Source organism: Protopterus annectens, chromosome 8.part0 (genome assembly GCF_019279795.1).
Source record: "Protopterus annectens isolate FY-2018-M chromosome 8.part0, PAN1.0, whole genome shotgun sequence".
Classification (NCBI taxonomy): Eukaryota; Metazoa; Chordata; order Ceratodontiformes; family Protopteridae; genus Protopterus; species Protopterus annectens.
This window is the reverse complement of record NC_056741.1, coordinates 1,505,288,249-1,505,309,414: the sequence shown is the minus strand read 5'-3', so window position 1 is coordinate 1,505,309,414 and position 21,166 is coordinate 1,505,288,249. Positions and strand designations below refer to the sequence as shown.

General features: G+C 40.7%; 1 protein-coding gene across 1 annotated transcript in view; it reads right to left on the bottom strand.

The window, feature by feature from the left end:
- ST14 (ST14 transmembrane serine protease matriptase) overlaps window positions 1–21,166 on the bottom strand; it is a 1,989,024-nt gene that overhangs the window by 839,757 nt on the left and 1,128,101 nt on the right. The window contains exon 13 of the mRNA XM_044081090.1: window positions 19,059–19,172. Coding sequence (XP_043937025.1) covers window positions 19,059–19,172 — 114 coding nt within the window. The remainder of the gene's footprint in view (window positions 1–19,058; window positions 19,173–21,166) is intronic.

The following is a 21,166-nucleotide window of genomic DNA, read 5'->3' as shown; positions in this document are numbered from 1 at the left end:
TTGTCTTCCATTTTCTTTAAAACCTCTTCTGCCTTATTACCAAACAGAGTATCATGCTGTAAAGGGGCATCCAACAATTTAGCTTTAACATGATCAGGCAGATTTTGCTCCTTGAGCAAGGCATCCCTTCTAATCACAGATCCAGTAACTGCGGCCCTGCAAGAGGCCTCCAATGAATCAAAGCCACATTGCAAAGTATGCTTTCCAACCTGTTCTGCTGCATGCAATAATTCCTGTAATTCTTTACTTTCCACACAATCAAAAATCGACATCATTTTCTGTTTCAATAAGCTCATAACATGTTGTTGATATTTAAGCATATGAAACTGGCAGTTTAAGGCCCTAATTGCCAAGGTTGCAAACATATAAAACTTATTTCCACAACTATCCAGCACCCTGGAATCTCTATCAGAGGGGGTAGGGTTTTTGGCTGTAGAGGCCTTTACACCTTTGGGACCCTGTGAGATGGTCTCAGGATCAGCAGTAGGAATTTTGAATAAAATTTGTGGGAGTCAGGAACCCTGTAATATCTGTCTGGCTTACTAGGAGCTGGAGGTAGGGAATCAGGAGCCATGCTTGATTCCGAAAACACATCATCAACAATGTCTAATACTGGAGGTATTTTCAAAGGCCTATGCTGAGGAAGGAGGAAATCCCTATGCCTCTTTTTTGATTCAGAAAAATCCTGGCTCTCCCACTGAAAATGTTCCCTTAAAGTATGCAAGGTTTCTCCAAAAGAATAATCCTCAGGAGAAGATGCAGATGGGATGAATTCTTCTGCATCTGAATCTTCATAGGGTGGGATAGAGAATTCCTGTTCAGAAGAGGAAGCAGAAGAAATGGAAACCTGATCGGAGGATACATAATCAGTGTCTTGCCTAGGCCTCTTAGCGGGGGGAGGGGGGGTTGGGAACCCCTGATCAAGGTAATTAAGTCCTCAGCCATTTTGATCATCTGTTTTTTAGGCATAGGGGCCTGAGCACGTGGCTTATGCGTCGGTTTTTTAGACTTTTTAAAATAAACTTTTCATTTTACATATACATATATATCAAATAATACATATAATATATAAATTACTTTTTCATCTCTAAAAAACTTTTTTTTATTTTAATTTTTTTTTATATGAAATTAATTTTATGACATCATTTATCATGTGATTAATTTTATTATATAAAGCGCTTGTGGGTGGAGTTCAAATTGTTTCTGAAGAAGTTTACAAGAAATAAAGTGAATGAAAGCGCTAGCTTTGGTGTCCGTACTTTCATAAGTGGGCTGAATAGACCTTTTAGTTGTCTATTCATTTTTCTGTGGATGTTTTTGATCTTGTTTTTGAAGCTAGCGTAGGTTTTATATAAAAATGTTGAGGTCTGAAAACACCCTCAGAAGCCGGTGCCTGCACAGCGGCTCCAGACCCATCCAAGTGACAGACATCCGCGGGTTCAACACTCTGAGAATCTCGCGGCATACCAGACTCCACATGGGTCTCGGTAGAGGCCTGCGACTCAAAAGTTGCAGGTATCAGGGGCTGCGAAAGCATCTGAGTACCGGTGAACCAGCGACTGACTTAAAAGTCAGTCACTAGTTTTGGACCTCGACGGCTTGTCTCTTTCTTTGCGTTTTTTTGTGAACTCCGGTAGTCGGACTGCTAACCGATGAAATTTCGGGATAATTAAATCTGGATCCAAAATATTCTGAAGCAAAAATATATCGACGCTTAATAGTGCGTTGGTTAAATGTAGCACAAAACGGACAGCAAGGCACGTTATGATCTGGGCCTAGGCAAGGAATACAATACAAATGAAAATCCTTATGAGGTATTTGCTTCCAACAAGTAATGCAATTGTTAACTTTTACTAACATCGGTAAGGAGTAAGAAAAAGTTTCCCCAACGGGGTACTTAGCTTTAAGTTGAAGACTTCGGTTCTGAAACTCTAATGCGAAAATTTCAAGAGTCGGCTGACCGGCACTTGTGAACTGCTTCTGCTTTGGGCACTGTGCGGCAAGAAAGACCAAGTAAAATGGCGTTGGCTGCATGTTTTATACCCCTGACGTCATGGAAGAGGAGACCGCAACTGATGCAGGACCCAAGACTTTGTTATTCAGGCCGACTGAGGGCAATCTGTCAGCAGATTACCCAAATGTAATGACTGCAACAGTGAAACACGAAGAACATCAGTTGCACACCTCATTGCTGGTTGCCACATACTAATGGCAGGAGGACTGTATACTGAAAGGCATAATAATGTGGTGAGACTGTTGCACTGCAGAGTGTGCATACATTGTGGTACTGAGGTGGCTGAAAAACACTGGAAACATAAGCCACAAAGTATCACAGAAAAAGATTAAGTCTACATCACATGGAATCATCCATTACCAACAGTTCAAAAGACAGATGCTAGACAACCAGATATAGTGGTACAAAAAAAGAAGACAAAAGTAGCATTGATCTTTGAAAATTGCCATACCCAATGGCTACAGTGCCTTGTATACAGAAACACACAAAGTCATAAAATATCAAGATATGTAGGCAGAAACGAGAGCAATGTGGAAAAGATATCCAGATAGTTCCAATAGTAGGCGCAGCAACAGGTCTTCTAAAAAAGAATCTACAATCATATTTAGATATGCTATTAATACATGTAACTCTATACAAATTTGCAGGATGAGTCACTGGGTACATTGCAGGTACCGTGAAAAACACTTTTGGCTGACAAAGATTGAAACTATACTAATTTCATGAACTTTAACTCTACTTTGACTTAGGAATGAGGTCCATTCCTGTCATGGTATTAGAAACCCAAAAGATGTGGAGAAATTCAAAAAAAAAATAGACATCTCATACATCCAGTTAAGCATAGTTATACAATATGTAACCCTTCCAAGTTTAACCCAGAAATGTTTATTACTACACTATCTGTAAACTGGAACTTCCTAAAATCCTCCCCTTAAATGATGCTGTAACGGAATTCAATACAATTTTTCTAAATATCCTAAATAATATTGAATCACTGTAGTAATATAAATGTGTACAAATTATATATATATATATATATATATATATATATATATATATATATATATATATATATATATATATTTATTTATAATTTGTAATGCTTTCTTCATATTTATATAGGCTACAGATGGCTGGATGAAGAAATGTTGATGATGTAATTTCATTTTAATTATTTATCCAATAGGACCATTTGTTATTGCTGATTTTGGGGATGTTTTTTTTAAAACACAGATTTTATTGTTTCAGCTTAGAAGTTGTGTATGTGTGCTCTGATGAAGTAGTGGATGAAAGTGCTTATATAAGTATATAAACAAACCGTAATCATATTCTTTAAATCAAATAAAACGAGTGAAATAGGGGTAAATGCTCTGATAACTATACCAATGAAGTTTAAATCAAAGAAACAGCACCAGAGCACTCCACGGTGATGGGACAATGCACAGAGAAAACTAGTAGCACTATAAGTAATAGTTCAAGCATGTAGTATAAAATAAAGGTTTATTGGAATTCCAGGTTAGCGCTTTCACCCTCATGGGCTTCTTCAGACCTTTTACATCTCATAAAAGTAATGCTAACATTTATACTAAAGCCTCTATGACATCATTCTTTAATTAAGTAAAATAGTGTTCACCTGTAAGGCTCATTCAAAGACAGTTTTTATAAAATACTCATCCAAAAACAACTTCTGAAGTTAAAAATACATATATTTATATATATATACTATGTTTATAAAAGTATATGTAAATATATAAAAAAAACATAACATAACAATATATATAATATAAAAAATATAAAAACAAATATATTTAAAAATGTTAATTTTTTTTTTTTATTTAAAAATGTATGCATATCATGTGTATATGCCATGCATCAATAAGATGTTTTCATGTAGGAGGTGCAAGGCTATTTAGGATATATACAATGATGTACACAAATATAATGTCCCATCTGACCCCGCAGGTTTTTTATCTAACAACCTATTTTCTTTTTTTAGGTAGGTTAAATAGGACTCTGGACTCTGTCGTTCATTCCAGGTCTCTGATCTGCTCTTAGCATTATAATCCACCTGGCTTCTGTCCTTTCTGTATAGTTTTCCCCACATAAAATGCATCACAGACCATGCACCTAGCTAGGTAATGTGACATGCTGAGTGTCACAATTAGCTGTAGTGTTGAAACAAAATCTTTTCATAGTGACAGGGTGTACAAAGCTGGTGTCCTTAGATATAAAGGGAAAATAATTGCATTTGTGACATGGTCTGGTGCAATCTAATGTCTCACCCCTACCACTTGTAGTGGGGACTCTGGATTGGCAGAGTAATCTGTGCAAGTTTGACTCATTTCTATAGACAAACGACGGTCTATCCCCCACTATCTCTCTTAATTTGGGATCTGCAGTGAGGACAGACCAGCTCTTATAAAAAATCCCTTTCACACTGCTAATGTCTTGTGTATAATTCAGTGAGCCCCTAACTATGGGATGGGTTCGTTGTCGTATCAGTGATTCTAGTTCCCTCTGATGTTCCTTCTAAGTCTACAGGGTTTGCAAAATATGGACGTGCAGATAGAGTTCCAAGATCATATACCCCTTCAATCCCAGAGTATATCTCTTCTGGTGTATAAAATCTGGCAGCTAGTCTCCCTCATAATTGATCTAACTCATTCTTAAACCCTTGTTCTGTTGGATTCAAACGTGAGGCTCTTATAGCTTGACCTTTCACTATATTGTGGAACACAAAACGAGGATTATGGGGGACATTCATCGATGGGTGAACATGGAGTTTTCAAGAGACCCAGCACATTTATTCCCATACTACATCCATTAATAGATGCTTTTGTTAAAATGGTAGAGGAGGACTTACATGGATTAAACAATAACAACAAAAAGAAATGGTATGGTAATCAGAGTTCAAAACAGAGTTGCTATGAATAATCTGAGGAGTGACAACACACTTATGATTAGACCAGCGGATAAAGGAGGACCAGTAGTAGTTATGAATAGAACGGACTAGGACGACAAAATGAAAACAATGTTGGACAGCAGCAAGTTCTATTCAGTAATCTCAAAGACTGAAATAGATATACGGGTTGGAACTATTAGAAGTATGTTAGAAGACTTATCCAAAAGTGAAATGATTAGTTTGGAATTATACACATTCTTTTTAGTTATAAATCCGTTGATTCCAGTCATTCAAGGGTTACCGAAGGTCCACAAGAATACACATAATCCACCCATGAGACCCATTGTGGCAGGGAGAGGTTGGGTTACTGAACCCCTCTCCTTGTATGTCGAAAAACAACTAAGGAAAGTCGTAGATAGTTTCATTCATATCCTGAGGGCTACTAAACAGTTTCTGCTGGACCTTTACAGTAACGTGAGTGTGTTACTGATTTACACTTCATATTAGTGACTCGATGTACAATCATTATTTACAGTTATACCCAACCAACATAGGTTAGAAAGTATACGGAGATGTCTCAGGATGAACACTGATTATACCATGTCCTACAATGAATTAATTACTGGTTTGCTAGAGGCAATCTTGGAAAATAACATCTTCATATTCAATGATACTGTCTATATAAAGAAGGATGGCGTGGCTATGGGTACATCATGGGGCAATAGCTACACCAACCTAATGATGGCAGACTGGGAAAAGGAAAAACTATTCCCACTAGATAGCTTCAAGTGGAATGTTATTTATTATGGTAGGTTTGTGGATGACCTTTTCCTCCTATGGGCAGGATCGGAAGATGAACTACAGAAGTTTTTTATGAGGTCAACTCTTTGACCAATTTTTTGAATTTTACCATGAAGAGTTCAGATAGATGGATATCATTTTTAGATGTATACATTGAAAGGTTAAGACAGTGGTCTACTCAATACAGGTGTATATAGGAAGTCGTGCTACAAGAACTCCCTCTTACATAGAGGGAGCATGCATCCTTGTTTTGTGTTCTACAATATAGTGAAAGGTCAAGCTACAAGAGCCTCATGTTTGAATCCAACAGAACAAGGGTTTAAGAATGAGTTAGATCAATTACTAGCTGCCAGAACTTATACACCAGAAGAGATGTACTCCGGGATTGAAGGGGTATATGATCTTAGAACTCAATCTGCACATCCATATTTTGCAAACCCTGTAGACTTAGAAGGAACATCAGAGAGAACTAGAATCACTGATATGACGATGAACCATTCCCATAGTTAGGGTCTCACTGAATTATACACAAGACATTAGCAGTGTGAAAGGGATTTTTTATAAGAACATGCCTGTCCTCACTACAGATCCCAAATTAAAAGAGATAGTGGGGAATAGACCGTCGTTTGTCTATAGAAATACGTCAAACTTGCACAGATTACTCTGCCAACCCAGAGTCCCCACTACAAGTGGTAGGGGTGAGACATTAAATTGCACCAGACCATGTCACAAAAGCAATTATTGTCCCTTTATATCGGAGGACACCAGCTTTGTACAACCTGTCACTACAAAAAGATTTTGTTTCAACACTACAGCTAATTGTGACACTCAGCATGTCACATACCTATCTAGGTGCATGGCCTGTGATGCATTTTATGTGGGGAAAACTGATAGAAGGTTACGTGATAGGATACATGAACATCTGTATAATATACGCATCCAATCCCCACATAATGCATTATCCAAGCATGTCATGAACACAAATGACACACACAGCTTCAAATTTCTAGTACTACAAGTAAACAAACCCAATTCTAGGGGTGTGGACATAAGGAACTCTACAGAAAGGACAGATGCCAGGTGGATTATAATGCTAAGAGCAAATCAGAGACCTGGACTGAATGACAGAGTCCTATTAAACCGACCCTAAAAAATAGAAAGTGAGTTGTTGGATAAAGACCTGCAGGTCAGATGGGACATTATATTTGTATACATCATTTTATATATCATATAATGTAGTCCTCATACAGCTCTTACATGAATTCATTATGAAATGTACTTTATATACAGTTCTTATATGAACTGGCATAATTTGTTGTATAACATCTTATTGTCTTATTGATGCATGGCATATACACACATACATATGTTTTGATATACATAACATTTAAAAAAAATTTTAACATTTTTAAATATATATTTTTTTATATTTTTATATTTATATATGCTGTTATGTTTAAGTATTTTTTATATATTCTATACATATACATTTATAAACATAGTATATATATTAATACATGTATACTTTAACTTTAAATGTTGCTTTGTGGTTCTGTATTTATAAACTGTTCTTGAATGAAGCCTTACAGGTGAAGACTACTTAAAGAATGATGTCATAGAGGCTTTAGCATAAATGTTAGCATTACTTTTATGAGATGTAAAAGGTCTGAAGAAGCCCATGAGGGTGAAAGCGCTAACCTGGAATTCCAATAAATCTTGGATTTTATACTACATGCTTGAACTATTACTTATAGTGTTACTAGTTTTCTCTGTGCATGGTCCGATCGCCGTGGAGTGCTCTGGTGCTGTTTCTTTGTTTTAAACTGTAATCATAGCTTTAAATGCTCTACATTAGACAACAACGAGAACATAGCTAGGGGAGGCACATGGAAGGATATTTTAGAATGGAAAGAGTTAAGATGGCAGTTGAAATGCAACTCTTCCAATGGATATAGACTGAATGACATGGTCTCTATATCAAGTATATTGCATTTTAAAGCCTTATGTTTGTAAAATGTGCTTAGGTCCTTTTTTTTTTTTACTGATGTATATATATTTTTTCATTTATATATTTTTACTGCATGCAAATATTTATATATAGATACATATATTTATATATTCATTGTATCTCATTTATATAAGCTTTTACTACAGTGAATCATGAGAAAACAGACTACATAATGTCATTGTAATTAAGTAATTATCGAATAGGACCCTTGGGAGTGGATTTTAGACATTTTTAAATGGGTTACATTTTGTGTTTTGTTTTTCTGATGAAGTCCATGGAGCTGACAAAAGTACTTAATCTATACATTTTTTATGCTATTTATTAAAGGGTTTCCAAGACAGCACTCCTGTACGGACAAAGTTTTTACTTGCATCTCCTAGAAAGAAGAGATTGAAAAATAATGCAATCTGGCAATCCAAAAAGAGTAGAATATTAAGGCAGGACAGAGAAAAAGCATGGAAAGAATGACAAAAATATAAAACACCTCAGTATCTGGAAAACTTCAGAATGCTTCACAATCATACTAAAAAGCAAATAAATGAAGACAAAAAACTACACTACAACAACTTTCTGAATAATCCTAAAGCCAACTCAAACAATTTTGGACATCCATTAAAGAAATCTTACATCCCAGTCAAAAATTCAACATAAACCTCTCAAACGATAACTCACCAAACTGCAATACAGTTCAACTCTTCAGATATTACATCATCCAATCCCAACCCTGCCCAAAAGCAACATATCACCACACCCACTTTCACCTTCAAACCTGTGCCCACATCCTACATAAAACTACTCAAACTTAAATGATGGTCTTCTTCAGGTGATGACCTTCCAAGCTAGTACCTAAACATAGCAGCCAACAGCATTGCCTATCCTGTCTCAATCCTTATAAATAGGTCATTATATGAACTCCATGTTCCCTCTAGCTAGAAAAAGTCACACATTATCCCTCTGCACAAGGGAGGAAAACTCAACAGACATCAACAACTTTAGACCTACAGCAATCAATCTCTCCTCTCCAAAATACTTGAAAAATATAATCAAAAACAATTGCTAGACTATCTCCTGCAGGAAGAACTATGTTCTACACAGCATGGCTTCAAGCATTGCCCCTCTAACATGTACAGACACTGTCAGTAAAGTTACAGATAATGGCAAACTAGTCTTTTCCTTATTTCTAGACTTGTCTAAAAGCTTGAAGGTCACAGCAAACTTCTACTTCAAATGTCTTCACTAGGTCTCTCTCAGCCCACCCTTCTGTGGTTCAAAAGCCACCTGTCCAGTAAGTGTCAGTCAATAAAATGACACTCCATGCTCTCATACTTTACACCTCCCTATAACCACTGGTGTACCAAAATGCTTTATCCTTGGTGTTCTCCTCTAACATTTTCACCATCACCCATTATATTTCCACAAAACAGGCCACTCTAATACAATATGCATATTATTCCACTCTCATTTGCACATCTGACAACATAGTACACCTACAAAAAATTACTCCGGAAGCTTTAACAGCTACTGAAACATGGCTTTTTAACAACTCATGCTCAACCCAAAAAAGACTAAACTACTACTTTTCCTCCCAAATCCCTGAAATTTAAAGTCCTCTCTTGATAATACAACCACTGAAGTCACTTCTCAAGCAAACTATTGGGGCAATAGTGGATAATAATCTTACATTCGACCGACATATATAAAATTACATAAGAAATGCGTATAAGCTAGGGATGCTTTACAGACCCCAAAACTCTCACCGAAGCAACTAAAAAAATAGTTATGCAAAATCTTACCGTAACCATAGATGTCCTCTTCCATGTTGCAGTATTCTTACTGTGGGATTTCCCACCTCAAGCGACCCATCAGCTTCTGCACAAAAGCTTAAGCCTGGTTGTTGTAGGTGCACAGGACATCACACGTAGGGCCATAAACCAGGGAACTTAAATGTGACATCTGCATGCACAGACCTCAGAACTTGAAAGCCAGACAGATAGTCTTAGAGGAATAAATGACTGCCAGCTAGAAAACTCAAGTGTCATATGCTGGCTAGTTGCTCTTGGTTAGGGTATAGCTTCCTAAAAGCAAGGAGTTAGGTTAATGCAGGGGGAAGGTGGGAGGGATGGAATACTGCAACATGGAAGAGAAGGACATCTACGGTTATGGTAAGCTTTTACCCAACTATTCTATGCACTTTTCCTATGTTGCAGTATTCTTACTGTGGGAGAGTACCACAGCTATTTAGATGTAAGGGTAGAGGTGGAAGACTTCAGAAACCTGTGCAGGATAGTCCTAGCAAAGCCTGCCCTAGCTCTGGAGACTTGATCTAGCTTGTAGTGCTTGGTGAAGGTGTGGAGAGTAGACCAGGTGGCAGCTTCTAAAATGGAAGCTGTGTCCAGCCCTTTGAGGAAGGCTTTGGAAGTAGCCATACCTCTGGTGGAATGACCTCTCACCCCCTGGGTTAAAGGTTTGCCATGGTGTGAGTAGCAGAAATAAATGGATTTTCTGATCCACCCTGAAATAGTTTGCTTGGAAACTGCCTTGCCCATACCCCTGAGGTGGAAGACGACAAAAAATTGTTCTGATTTTCCTGAAGGGTTTAGTTTTGTCTAGGTAGACTCTAAGTTGTCTGTGCACATCCAGGGAATGGAGAATCCTCTCACTCTTGTTAGTTGGAGAGGGGGAAAAAAAGGAGGCAGGTGAATGATTTAAGGATAGCTTGTTTACCACTTTAGGCATGAAGGAAGGGTTAGTGGGCAAGGTCACCCTGTTCTTGTGGAAGACAGTGTAGGGGGCAGGCCATGAGTGCCTGTAATTCTGACACTCTCGTAGTAGAAGTGATGGTGACCAACAGTACAGTTTCCATGTACAGAGTTGTAAAGTAGCATTGCTAGCTGGTACAAAGGGGCTAAGTGTTAATTTCTCCAGGACAAAGTTAAGACCCCAGGGTGGCGGGATGGGTTTTCAAGATGGTCTGATGTGCAAGACCCCACTAAAGAAAAGTTGCATCTAACCTGGATAGCAAAGGGGATTCTACAGGCAGGCAGATATGGCTGAAAGATGTACTTTCACTGAGGAGTAAGAAAAGCCATCCTTAAGTTCACACACATATGTAAGGACTAGGGAAGGGTCCACCTGGCTGGGGACCTTGTCTTTATACAGACACCATTTTGAGAATCTCTCCCATTTTGATAAGTATGAATTTCTAGTAGCAGGTTTCCTGGCCTCCCTCAGGACTGTAAACATGTCCTCTGAATATAAGGATGGATTAGGGTTCAAGTTTGTTGTGTGAGAAGGACCACCTTGTGGGGTAACCTGTGGTGACTGCCCTTGGCTAATGAGTGAAGCAGGGGGAAACCAGTACTGCCTTGGCCAGTAGGGTGTCACCAACAAGATTTTTGGTTTGTCCTTCCTGATTTTCAATAGGACATTTTGAATTAGAGGGAAGGGGGGGGAAAGGCATAAAGAAAGTCCCTTCCAAGAAATGCTGATGTGTCTACTTTCCAGGCTAGTGGGGAGAGATACTTGGTGCAAAAGTTTGTCAATTGCCTGTTCTTGAGGGAGGCAAACAGATCCACAAGAGAAGTGCCCCACCAGTGGACAATGTCTAGAAAGGTTTCCCTGTTCAGCATCCACATGTGTTGTAGAGATGCTCTGCTTAGAAGATCTGCCTGTGCATTGTACTGAGAGAGTATGCATGAGGTCTGCAGGGACACGTTGCACCTGGAGGCAATTTCCCAGATTTGTAAGGTTATTCTGCAAAAGAGGTAGGCTTTGGTTCCACCTCGTTTGTTGAGGTACTACGACTGTGGTGTCTGTGAATACTAGAAGGGTCCCGGGTGGAGGGTAGGAAGAAAAGTCTCCAGGGCTAGGAGAACTGCAGTCATCTCCCTGACATTGACATGTTTTGTTTTGTAAGGCAGGACTCCAAATTTCCTGAAGTCTGAAATTCTTGCAGGTGGCACCCCACCCTAGGTTTGAAGCATCTGTGTAGATGAACTGATTTGGGGAGGGCATTTTGAGAGCTATTCCTGGGTTGTGACGGGTTTGTTGAATCCACCACCTTAGCTCTGATTTGAGGCAGGGCAGAAAGGGGATTTGTTTCTTTAAAGAGTGTAGGTCTTGTGACCACACGTTCTTTAGGTACCATTGGAACTTCTGCATATGCATTCTTGCAAAGAGAAGCAAAGGAATGGTGGCTGTCATAAGCCCCAGGAGTTGCAGGAAATGTCTTGAAGAAATCTGGGATTCCAGTAAAAGGTTTTTGAAAGTTAGTGGAGAAGGTGTGGTCCTTTTCCTGTGGGAGAAAGGCCCGCATTAGATCTGTCCTGATCCTGCAGCTCAGAAAATTTTTGTCTTACTGAGGAAGCAAGGAGGATTTTAAATTGAGGGTGAAGCCCAAGTTTTGAAGGGTGGTGGAGAACCTGAGGTGGTCTCTGAGATGGGTTTCTGTCTCTGCTAGAAAGACAATATAGTCTAGGTAGGGGTAGAGTTGTATACCTTAGGTCCTGCAGTAAGCAATGGCTGGGGGTAGGCATTTTGTGAATACTCTGTGTGCTGTAGATAAACCAAAGGGCAAGGATGTAAACTGAAAGTGAGAGAAGGGTCCAGAAAAACGTAGACATTTTCTGTTTGAGGGTTTTATGGGGATATAAAGGTAAGCCTCCTTTAGATCCAGAGTGGCCAAGAAGGCCTGGTCTGGGATAAGCAGCAGTAGAGTTGGGAGGGAGAGCATTCTGAAAGAAGGCACTTCCAAAAATGGGTTCAGGAAAAATAGATCCAGTATAGATCTCAAAGGACCATCCTTTTTGGGGACTAGAAAGAGTCTCGAGTAAAATCATTTTCCTTCCTGCCCAGGAGGAACAGGTTCTATTGTTCCTAGTTTATGGAGGTCTTTTAGAATTTGAGGCAGGATGCGGATTTGGATTTTGGGGGGAAAGGGAATGGGCTCTGGGATGGGTTTTTCCCTCCAGGAAAAGAAGCATCGATTTTGGATGACACTCACTACCCACTAGTCTGAAGTGAAGGTTTTCCAGATGGGTAAACAGTGGGATAGGTGGGCTGAAAGTCAGATGGGCAAGGCAGTCACGCATCGTTTGGTGCATTTCTATCCTGAAAGGACCATCTAGGACTTGGTTGAGAGGTGGCAGGTCTGAAGAATGTTTGTTTCTGGTTTCCCTCCTGTGCCTGGAGGATGAAGGGGTGGCAGAGGAAGGGGTTCTCCTGACAAATGAGGTTTTCGCATGGTAGTTCTTGTAATACTTTGGAAAAGGGGACCCAAGCAAGTGCTTGATGTCCTGCAGTTCTTTGCTTTTCTCTTGCAGATTTTTAAAAAGCTCTGCAGCCTGTTTTCCAAACAAAAAGTTATGGTCTAAGGGGGCGTCCATAATCTTAGTTTTAAAGTCTTCTGAAAAAGGTTGTAGGCACAGCCAAGAATATCTGCAGAGGACGGAAGCAGAAGATGCTGACCAAACAAAGGCCGCTACAGCATCATAACTGCACCTAATTGAATGACAGGCTACCTGTGAAGCCAGAGGCAATTTAGATGTTATGTCTGACTTGGTAGGGCAGTCAGGTGTGGCAGCCAGGAGATTAGTGGCTTGTGAGACAAGGTCCAGTGCATATTTAACCACGTGTGTCTGGTAGTTTATAGCTCGGAAGGCCAGGGTGGAAGAGGTGTATACCTTTTACCAATCCTGTCCATGGTTTTGCTGTCTTTATCAGTAAGCAAAAGAGATGCAGAGGGAATAAGTTTGTATTTATTATCTGGAGATTCAGCAATAACTGCAGGGTTTGCCAGGGGGGGTTTAATTAAGAATTTGTTGCCCATCAGGAACCTTATAAAACCTGTCTGGTCTTTTAGGTGTAGGTGGTTGAGACACCCCCTAAAAATGTAGCTAGCAAGTACGACTGGTGCAAGGCAACCACATAACTTGAACAAGTAGAACAAAAAGAAAAGCCAGCACCAGGTGGTTGAGAGTCTGGGTTTTTGGATGCAGAGGTAAAAGCATCCAGATAGGCAGGTAAGACTGGTGAGATGGCTGACGGGGAGGAAGACTCCACTTGAAGGAGTTCAAAATACCTCCTCTGGGTGTCAGTCATCAGGGTAGTGTCCCACTTAAAGTACTCTCATCTTGGTTATTGTTTCACTAAAGGTAATGTCCTCTGGTGGTGAGTCTCCTTCAAAAGATTCCTCATCTGGTGAATAATATTCTAAAGGGGAGGCAATCTGGGATGCATGCATTAGAAATGGACTCTTCAGAAGAAGAGTAAGATTCTAGTCCCTCCTCTCCCTCTTGGGTAGTCTGCAAGGGGACAGAAATGGCAGAAGCAGGCCTAGGGCTGAGCACTTGTATAGTGGAAAGAGTTGAGCCTGTGGGCCATAAAGGCCGGCATCAGACAGTTGGTGACAGTTAGTGAAAGACTGCCAGTCAGGGACTCCTTCAGGGGTAGGAGTCAGACGTTTAGTTTTCTGTTTACGTTTAATAGGCGTTGGTTTGGGAGAAGGCCTAGGCTCAGATGCTTGAGTCTCAGGAATAGGAGTCTCCGTAGGCTGCCCGACTATGTCTGGTTCCCCCTCGACACTGGTACGAACTGACATCTGGGCTATCTCCGTCAACATGCAGGCCGCAACTTTTGAAGCAGCTTCCTCGATCGGAGCCGTTGAAGTAGTTGGTTCTGTTGGACGTCCATCAACTCCTGTATCGGAAGCTAGCGGGACATCAGCTGCCAGACAGGCAACGGAAGTAGGCTTTCCGCAGTAGTTCAGTTGGAGCAGACAATTCGGGGTCCAGTCTAAGCGCAAGCTTTTTGAGACGTTGGTTCTCTAAATATAAATTTAGTGCAGGCACACAGCTGCGGAGGGTCTTCGGTACAAAAGATTGGCAAGTGAACATGCAGTATGAGCGTGTTCCTTACCAAGACAAAAGATGGACTAGTTGTGGGTATCCTTATGCGGTATCTGCACCCGCAACAGCATTTGCCCTTTTTAGCTGACATCGGCTAATATAAAATGCAGCTAACCAAGCTCAAGAAAAAAGAACGTAAGGTTTCCCCAACGAGGTACTTAGCTTTTTAGAAGTCTTCTAGAGTAGGAGTGAAGCGAACAATGTGACATTGTCTGCGACTGAAAAGTTCTGAGGTCTGTGCGTGCAGACATCACATTTAAGGTCCCTGGTTTATGGCCCTACATGTGACGTCCATACGCACCTACAGCAACCAGGCTTAAGCTTTTGTATAGGAGCAGACGTCGGGTCACCTGAGGCGGGAAATCCCATAATAAGAATACTGAAACATTATCTTCCCTCCACTCTTCTTTATGGCGCTCCCATCTTTACTAACATCCATGCTTCACAAAAATTAAAACTTGAGCAATACTGTAACAAAGTTGGCAAACTTGCAGCACATACCTCTTTCAGAGCCCACCAATGTATAGCACTGAAAATCAACTAACACATACAGAATGTACCACCACCTATACAAATATCCAGCGCATTCACCAGTCTGTCCAGCACTAAAAACATTCTACACAACTATGTTCCTAGTGGGTCATTGTGATCCAGTGGCCAAAACCTCCTGTCTGTCTACAAACCTAGCAAATCTGCTGGGCATTGCATGTACTCATACAGGGTTGCAAAGGCCTGGACCTCCCTACTTGTATCCTTCAGGTCTATACCCGCCCATCTTTCAAAACCACTCAAAGACTTCCTAGCTAAATCTGTCTCTGTTTTTGCTCAAAACCAGGACCAAATTACCACAGTAACAGCTACAAACAAATGCAATTTGAGGGTCATTCTGCTCAACGCTAGAAGTCTAAATCTCAAAATGCACTTGCTCGAAGTACTCCTTAAAATGGAGAACATTGACATTTATGCTGCAAAAGACCTGGTTCAAGGCAGCAGAAAGCACCCCTGCAGTATCAGGCTACAACTCATTCCACACCTTTCGGCCCCAGAACGTGGACCAAAGTTCCAAAGGTGGTGGTGTTTCCATATTCATAAAGGATGTGCACACCTCCAGACTGGTAGCCCAACATAACACATCTGAGATACTTCAGGTGCAGCTAACATTTGGTAAGACAGCGATTCAGGTCAGTGCCTGCTAAAGTTCCCCAACTATGTCCCAAGATTCACACCCCACATTCCTAAGCACCCTGGAGAATGTTAGGGTCCAACCTAACACTCTCATACTGGGTGACTTCAACTACCCCTCCATTAACTGGGAAAACTTCTCATGTACCAATACACTTGCCCAATGCTTTCTGGAATCAATTAATTCCAATGCCCTGGACCAGCTCGTTCTTAGCCCCACTAGAGGTAGCAACATGCTTGACCTGGTCGTTACTAACATGGGCTACCGTTGCTCCACCAATAGTCAACTCCTCCCTGGTTAGATCCAATTATAAGCTAATCACCTTGGAAATCCACATCCTTCCCACCCCCCAACAAAGGTAACCACCATGAAAAACTTCTCCAAAGCTAACTTTAGGCTCCTAAAAAAAACAGAGGTGGCTAACTTCATGGCACCCATGCAAATGGAAAATAGTTGCATGACCACCAGATCATACACCAATGCACTGTACGAACACTTACACAAATGCATGGATCTCGCCATACCCAATAGAACTAAGACACTCTCCTCACAAAAAAGGAAGGCAATCTGGAGGTTCCCTGCCATAAACAAACTCTACAACTGAAGGAGGAAACTGATGCGGAATGAGGTGAAGTCCCAAGACTGGAAAAACTCCCTTATCAGCCTCAACAAAAGGTTGAGATACCTCATCAAATCCTCTAAAGCTAACTATGAAAACAGAATTGCAGCAGATAGTAAAGACAACCACAAGGCCTTCTATGGTTATGCAAAGAATCTCCAAAGCAAAACCCAGATTTGTTCCGAGCTACTGCACAATGGTACCTCCTATACCGAGCCAACAGATATTACAAATATACTGGCGGACAGATTTGGTGCTAACTTTACCCCCCCCCCCCAAAGGACCAATCACAATACCAGTAGATTTGCCAGGCACCCAGTATTACTGCTGCGCAGGTGAAATCAGCACTGTCCAAGGCCAAGAATACAGCTTCTATGGGACCTGACAGTATCCCTGGCTGTGTTCTACTTGAACTACAGGGTGAACTGGCACCTCACCTGTGTCTCCTGTTCAACCACAGCCTCATCTCAGGCTTTGTCCCTACCGAATGGCACACTGCTACAGTCATCCCTCTCCACAAAGGAGGAGTGACAACAGACCCCAGGAACTATCGCCCCATTAGCCTGATGAGTCTAATATGCAAAGCTATGGAACGGATCATCATGGACCTAATAAAATAAGGATATAGGGAATTGCCAAACTCTGGATCCTACACAGTTCGGTTTTGTGAAGGTTAGATCATGCCTGCTCAACTTGGTCGACTTCTTTAAGTCAGTCAACAGAGCTGTGGATGAAGGTAAGGTGGTTCATACAGCCTACCTTGATCTGGCCAAGGCCTCTGATACCATTTCCCCACTCAGGAATCATAGAAAAACCTACTAAGCTAAGCATCAACCCCTATATATCACTAGGTGGGTTGCAAATTGGCTCACAGACAGAACCCACAGTGTGAAAGTAGCTGACTCCAAGTCAGAATGCTGACCAGTCACAAGTTGAGTCCCACAGGGTTCAAGTCCTGGGTCCTCTCCTGTTTGGTAGCTACTTCTCTGAAGTCCAGGTCAACACAAAGGGACTCTGGCTGACAAAGTTCGCAGATGATTGCAAGTTCGGAGCTATTATTAACTCCCCAAGTAATGTTGACATCCTAGAGAAAGGCCTCAATGAGACCAACGACTGGTGCCAGAACCATGGCCTTAAACTCAATGCCAAAAAATGCATCTTCATCCCCTTTGGGAAAAACCCAGATCCCTTGAATTACCACATTGATGGTAGTCCACTGAACACATAAGGTGTTATAAGAGATCTGGGAACACAGTGTTGACAGCAACCTCTCTTTCGACCACTACATTGCTACTGTGGTCAGAAAGTCTATGTGGCACATCTCATTACTAATGGCTTTGCATCTAGGAAGAAAGAGGTCATCGTCTCCTTCTACACTTCCCTCATTAGGCCAATCATCGAGTACAATGCCCCAATTGACATGTACCTCATTTGACACCTGCAACATCTGGAGAGGCCACAAAAGTACCTCACAAAGAGGATCCTAGGCCTTAAACACTTGTCCTACATGGACAGGCTCAAAAAAACCCCAACAATTCCTCTGTCTCATATTGCCTACTTAGAGGCGATCTCTGCTTAACTTACAAAGCCATGTCTGACCCAGCTCTGTTAGAAATGCTACACCTAAAGAAATCCCAATCCCTCCGCACCACACGCTCCAGAGACCTCAACCTCATTACCACAATCAACAGAACATGCTGGAGGGGCAGGATCATAACCCAGAAACTGCCCATGCTATGGAATAGACTTCTCATACATGTCAAGCAGAGCACCTCACTGGCCCTCTTCAAGAGAAATCTTGATGAGTGGATGGGAAATAGAAAATTCACCCCGGGGATCACTCCATTGGCTCTAACTCAACAGAGGCACTAGGAACTAAGGTTGGGTGGCACGATGCCAGGGTAATCCTATGGGCTAGGCTTGTAAAGGCTCCAGGGCAATTAGCCTAGTACACACCTATGAGCCTATAAACTATATCCCTAAACATGAACAAGTACGTTGTCGTTCCCTGTATCTATTTGCACTCCTTTACTTACTTCCTTACTGCTTTCTAATTCTCTTCCCTGACCTTCTCTTTAAATATACCATAAGCCTGTTTTCTCTCCATTCAAATTACAACTCCTATTTGTATTAAACTACATACCTTTAATTTCTCTATAAACTGTCTAAACATTCCTCTAAATATTAAACTATTGTTATATACCTTGTAATGATGTTTAACCAATGTTTTTATATTTCTTATAATTATTTAAACTGCGGATGTTTTTGTTTTATTTTTGAAGATTGCAAAATTACTGATCTTAAAATGTTTTGTAATAATTTGGAGGGTTATCTCCCCCAGCCTCAGATGAAAAATGTTTTTCTACCCAGTCAGACTCTCACGGTAATCAAATGTCGATAAATGTAAGCTGTCAACAGAGGGAGAAACCATGTTAAATGGAGTGCTGCCTGTAGATACAAATGTATGTGTAAACGTAAGCACTTGAGCTGAACAATAGATGAATTATCCACCCCTCTTAATACTAAACCCTACTTTACTCAAAATGCAAGAAATCTTTTTGCTAGAAATGTCAGCTTTCAAGCAATGACAGTACATGCATAAAAACTAGACATCACATCTTTTTACCGTTTTCACAGTTGACTTCATCACTGCCATCACCACAGTCATCCTTGCCATTGCACTTCTTTGCCTCAGGAATGCATGTCCCACTGTTGCATTTAAACTCTCCATTGGCACAGGCTGAAAAAAGACAATACATGTCAAATATGCAAGTGCAGTGTTCCAAAACAAAAGCAAGGTACAATAAACTACTTTGAAACAGTTTAGCCTGAATATCTGTCTTAACTATTTCTTACGTGAAAGAAAATGAGATTTTTTTTTACAGATAAAAAAAAAATTGTGAATTCAATACAATGGTAGATTCATGATGGAAAAAAGTCAGCACAGTACAGCCAATAAACAGAATACCTCCCCTTACTCTTTCACTACTGTATGAAACACTAAATATAATAACTTTTTTTTTTTTATTTGTTTGGTAAAGAATTAACACGAGGTTCTAAGGACTGCAACATATACCTGCACAGGCAGTTGAGGGATAAAGCCCTGACTAGGGCCAAAATGAACTGCATTTTAATAGTGGCTCAAGTACTCCATGATCGAGGTGGGGATAATAGTTCTTGCCCATCTTGTGCCACACCTACAATGACAGAGCCATGGCTGGAGAGTGGAAATGCATCATGATGTAGAGAGCCAGTGCAGGGAAGATGACATGATCATCCAAAGCTAGTGAATGCAGCCCTTCTTGGCACAACTGGAGGAACACACATGTGCAGCATAAGACGTATACGTCTTTACAATGATACAAATCAACAGCAGAGCAGGGGGGGGTATGACCATACAGTTCTTACTGATGGTAGACCAACAAGAGCACAAAGCATCCACACACATCTGTTTGAATGATGACCCCTACCATCAACAGTGAACAATCTGATCATGGGTAGGCTTGATGGGCAGCAAGAATGGAAAAACAAAATATACAAAAAAAAACAGACTGTTGCAAAGAAGACAGAAACTTCTAAAAAAACTATGGAGAGAGAGGTTTCTGAAGTAGGAGAATCCATTTATATCAACACAGTGTACCTTAAAGCAAAATCTAATACAATTTCTGGTTTAAAATGCCACAAGCTTCTTCTGCCATACTTAGATTATTTACCTCCCTGCAGAAGGAATGAAGTCTGTCCCAACTTTCACAGTTTAGCACCCTTCCTCTTCTCAGCTGGTCAACCACCCATATCCTAAGGATGTCTGTGCATTCCAGTATAAGTATGCATCCACCCACCATCTACTTCCTTTTTGCCACAGTATGGCTCACATGGCAACTCCAAATCAAAACTGCCAGAATCTAAGTACCGTGTCAGGGAAGACAGAATTTTTTTTCAGTGAAATCATTGTACTGCTGAAAGGGTGGAATTAGATGACTGAAATGGTTTTAGGACATGCCCACTCTAAAGAAGGCAAGAAAATGTCCATATGATAGTAGACTCCATATTTGTCACAGTTTCAGTCATAGCAGCATACTTCCATTATTATTACCTGGAAAGGAAGAGGCATGGAGCCTTGGCCCACACCACCACTGTTTTTCAGCATTTTCTCAGCAGTCACTGACATTCCACATGGAAATAAAGTGCCAATAGAGATGTACAAAATAGAAACAAGGGACACTTTCCGGTCCTGAGGACCTTTCCTAATCTTGAGGGTGCCAGACCTGGTGAGGTATTTTTCTGCAGCCCCCACAATAACCATCTGGGCCTTCCAAGCCTTGTATCCAAATATTAAAACCACAAAAAAAGCAGGGGATTCCAAAAAGCCAAACAGTAAAGCTCACAAAGAGGAGTCATGAAATACAACACTACTAAGCATGGTGTGGTTCCTGCAGTCACAGTATAACCTTAAAAAAACACTAAGGAACCCATTGGCCAAATTGCCATGGCACAATGTCTGCAACACAATGTAACATTGCAACACAAGCTTTGAAGACAAGACTAGAAACAGCCACAAAATTGGAGTGGCTTTTGACAGCAACAGTTTTCAGTGGACATTAAAGTCAAAAGATGGCAAATTCACAATGCAGTTTGCTATCCACTTGGAAAGTGTTTGCTTTACAAATGCCAGCCCCTCCCTCCCAAAAGTAAGAGAGATCAAAAGTGGTTTCATCGGCTTGAGTCAAGCAATCA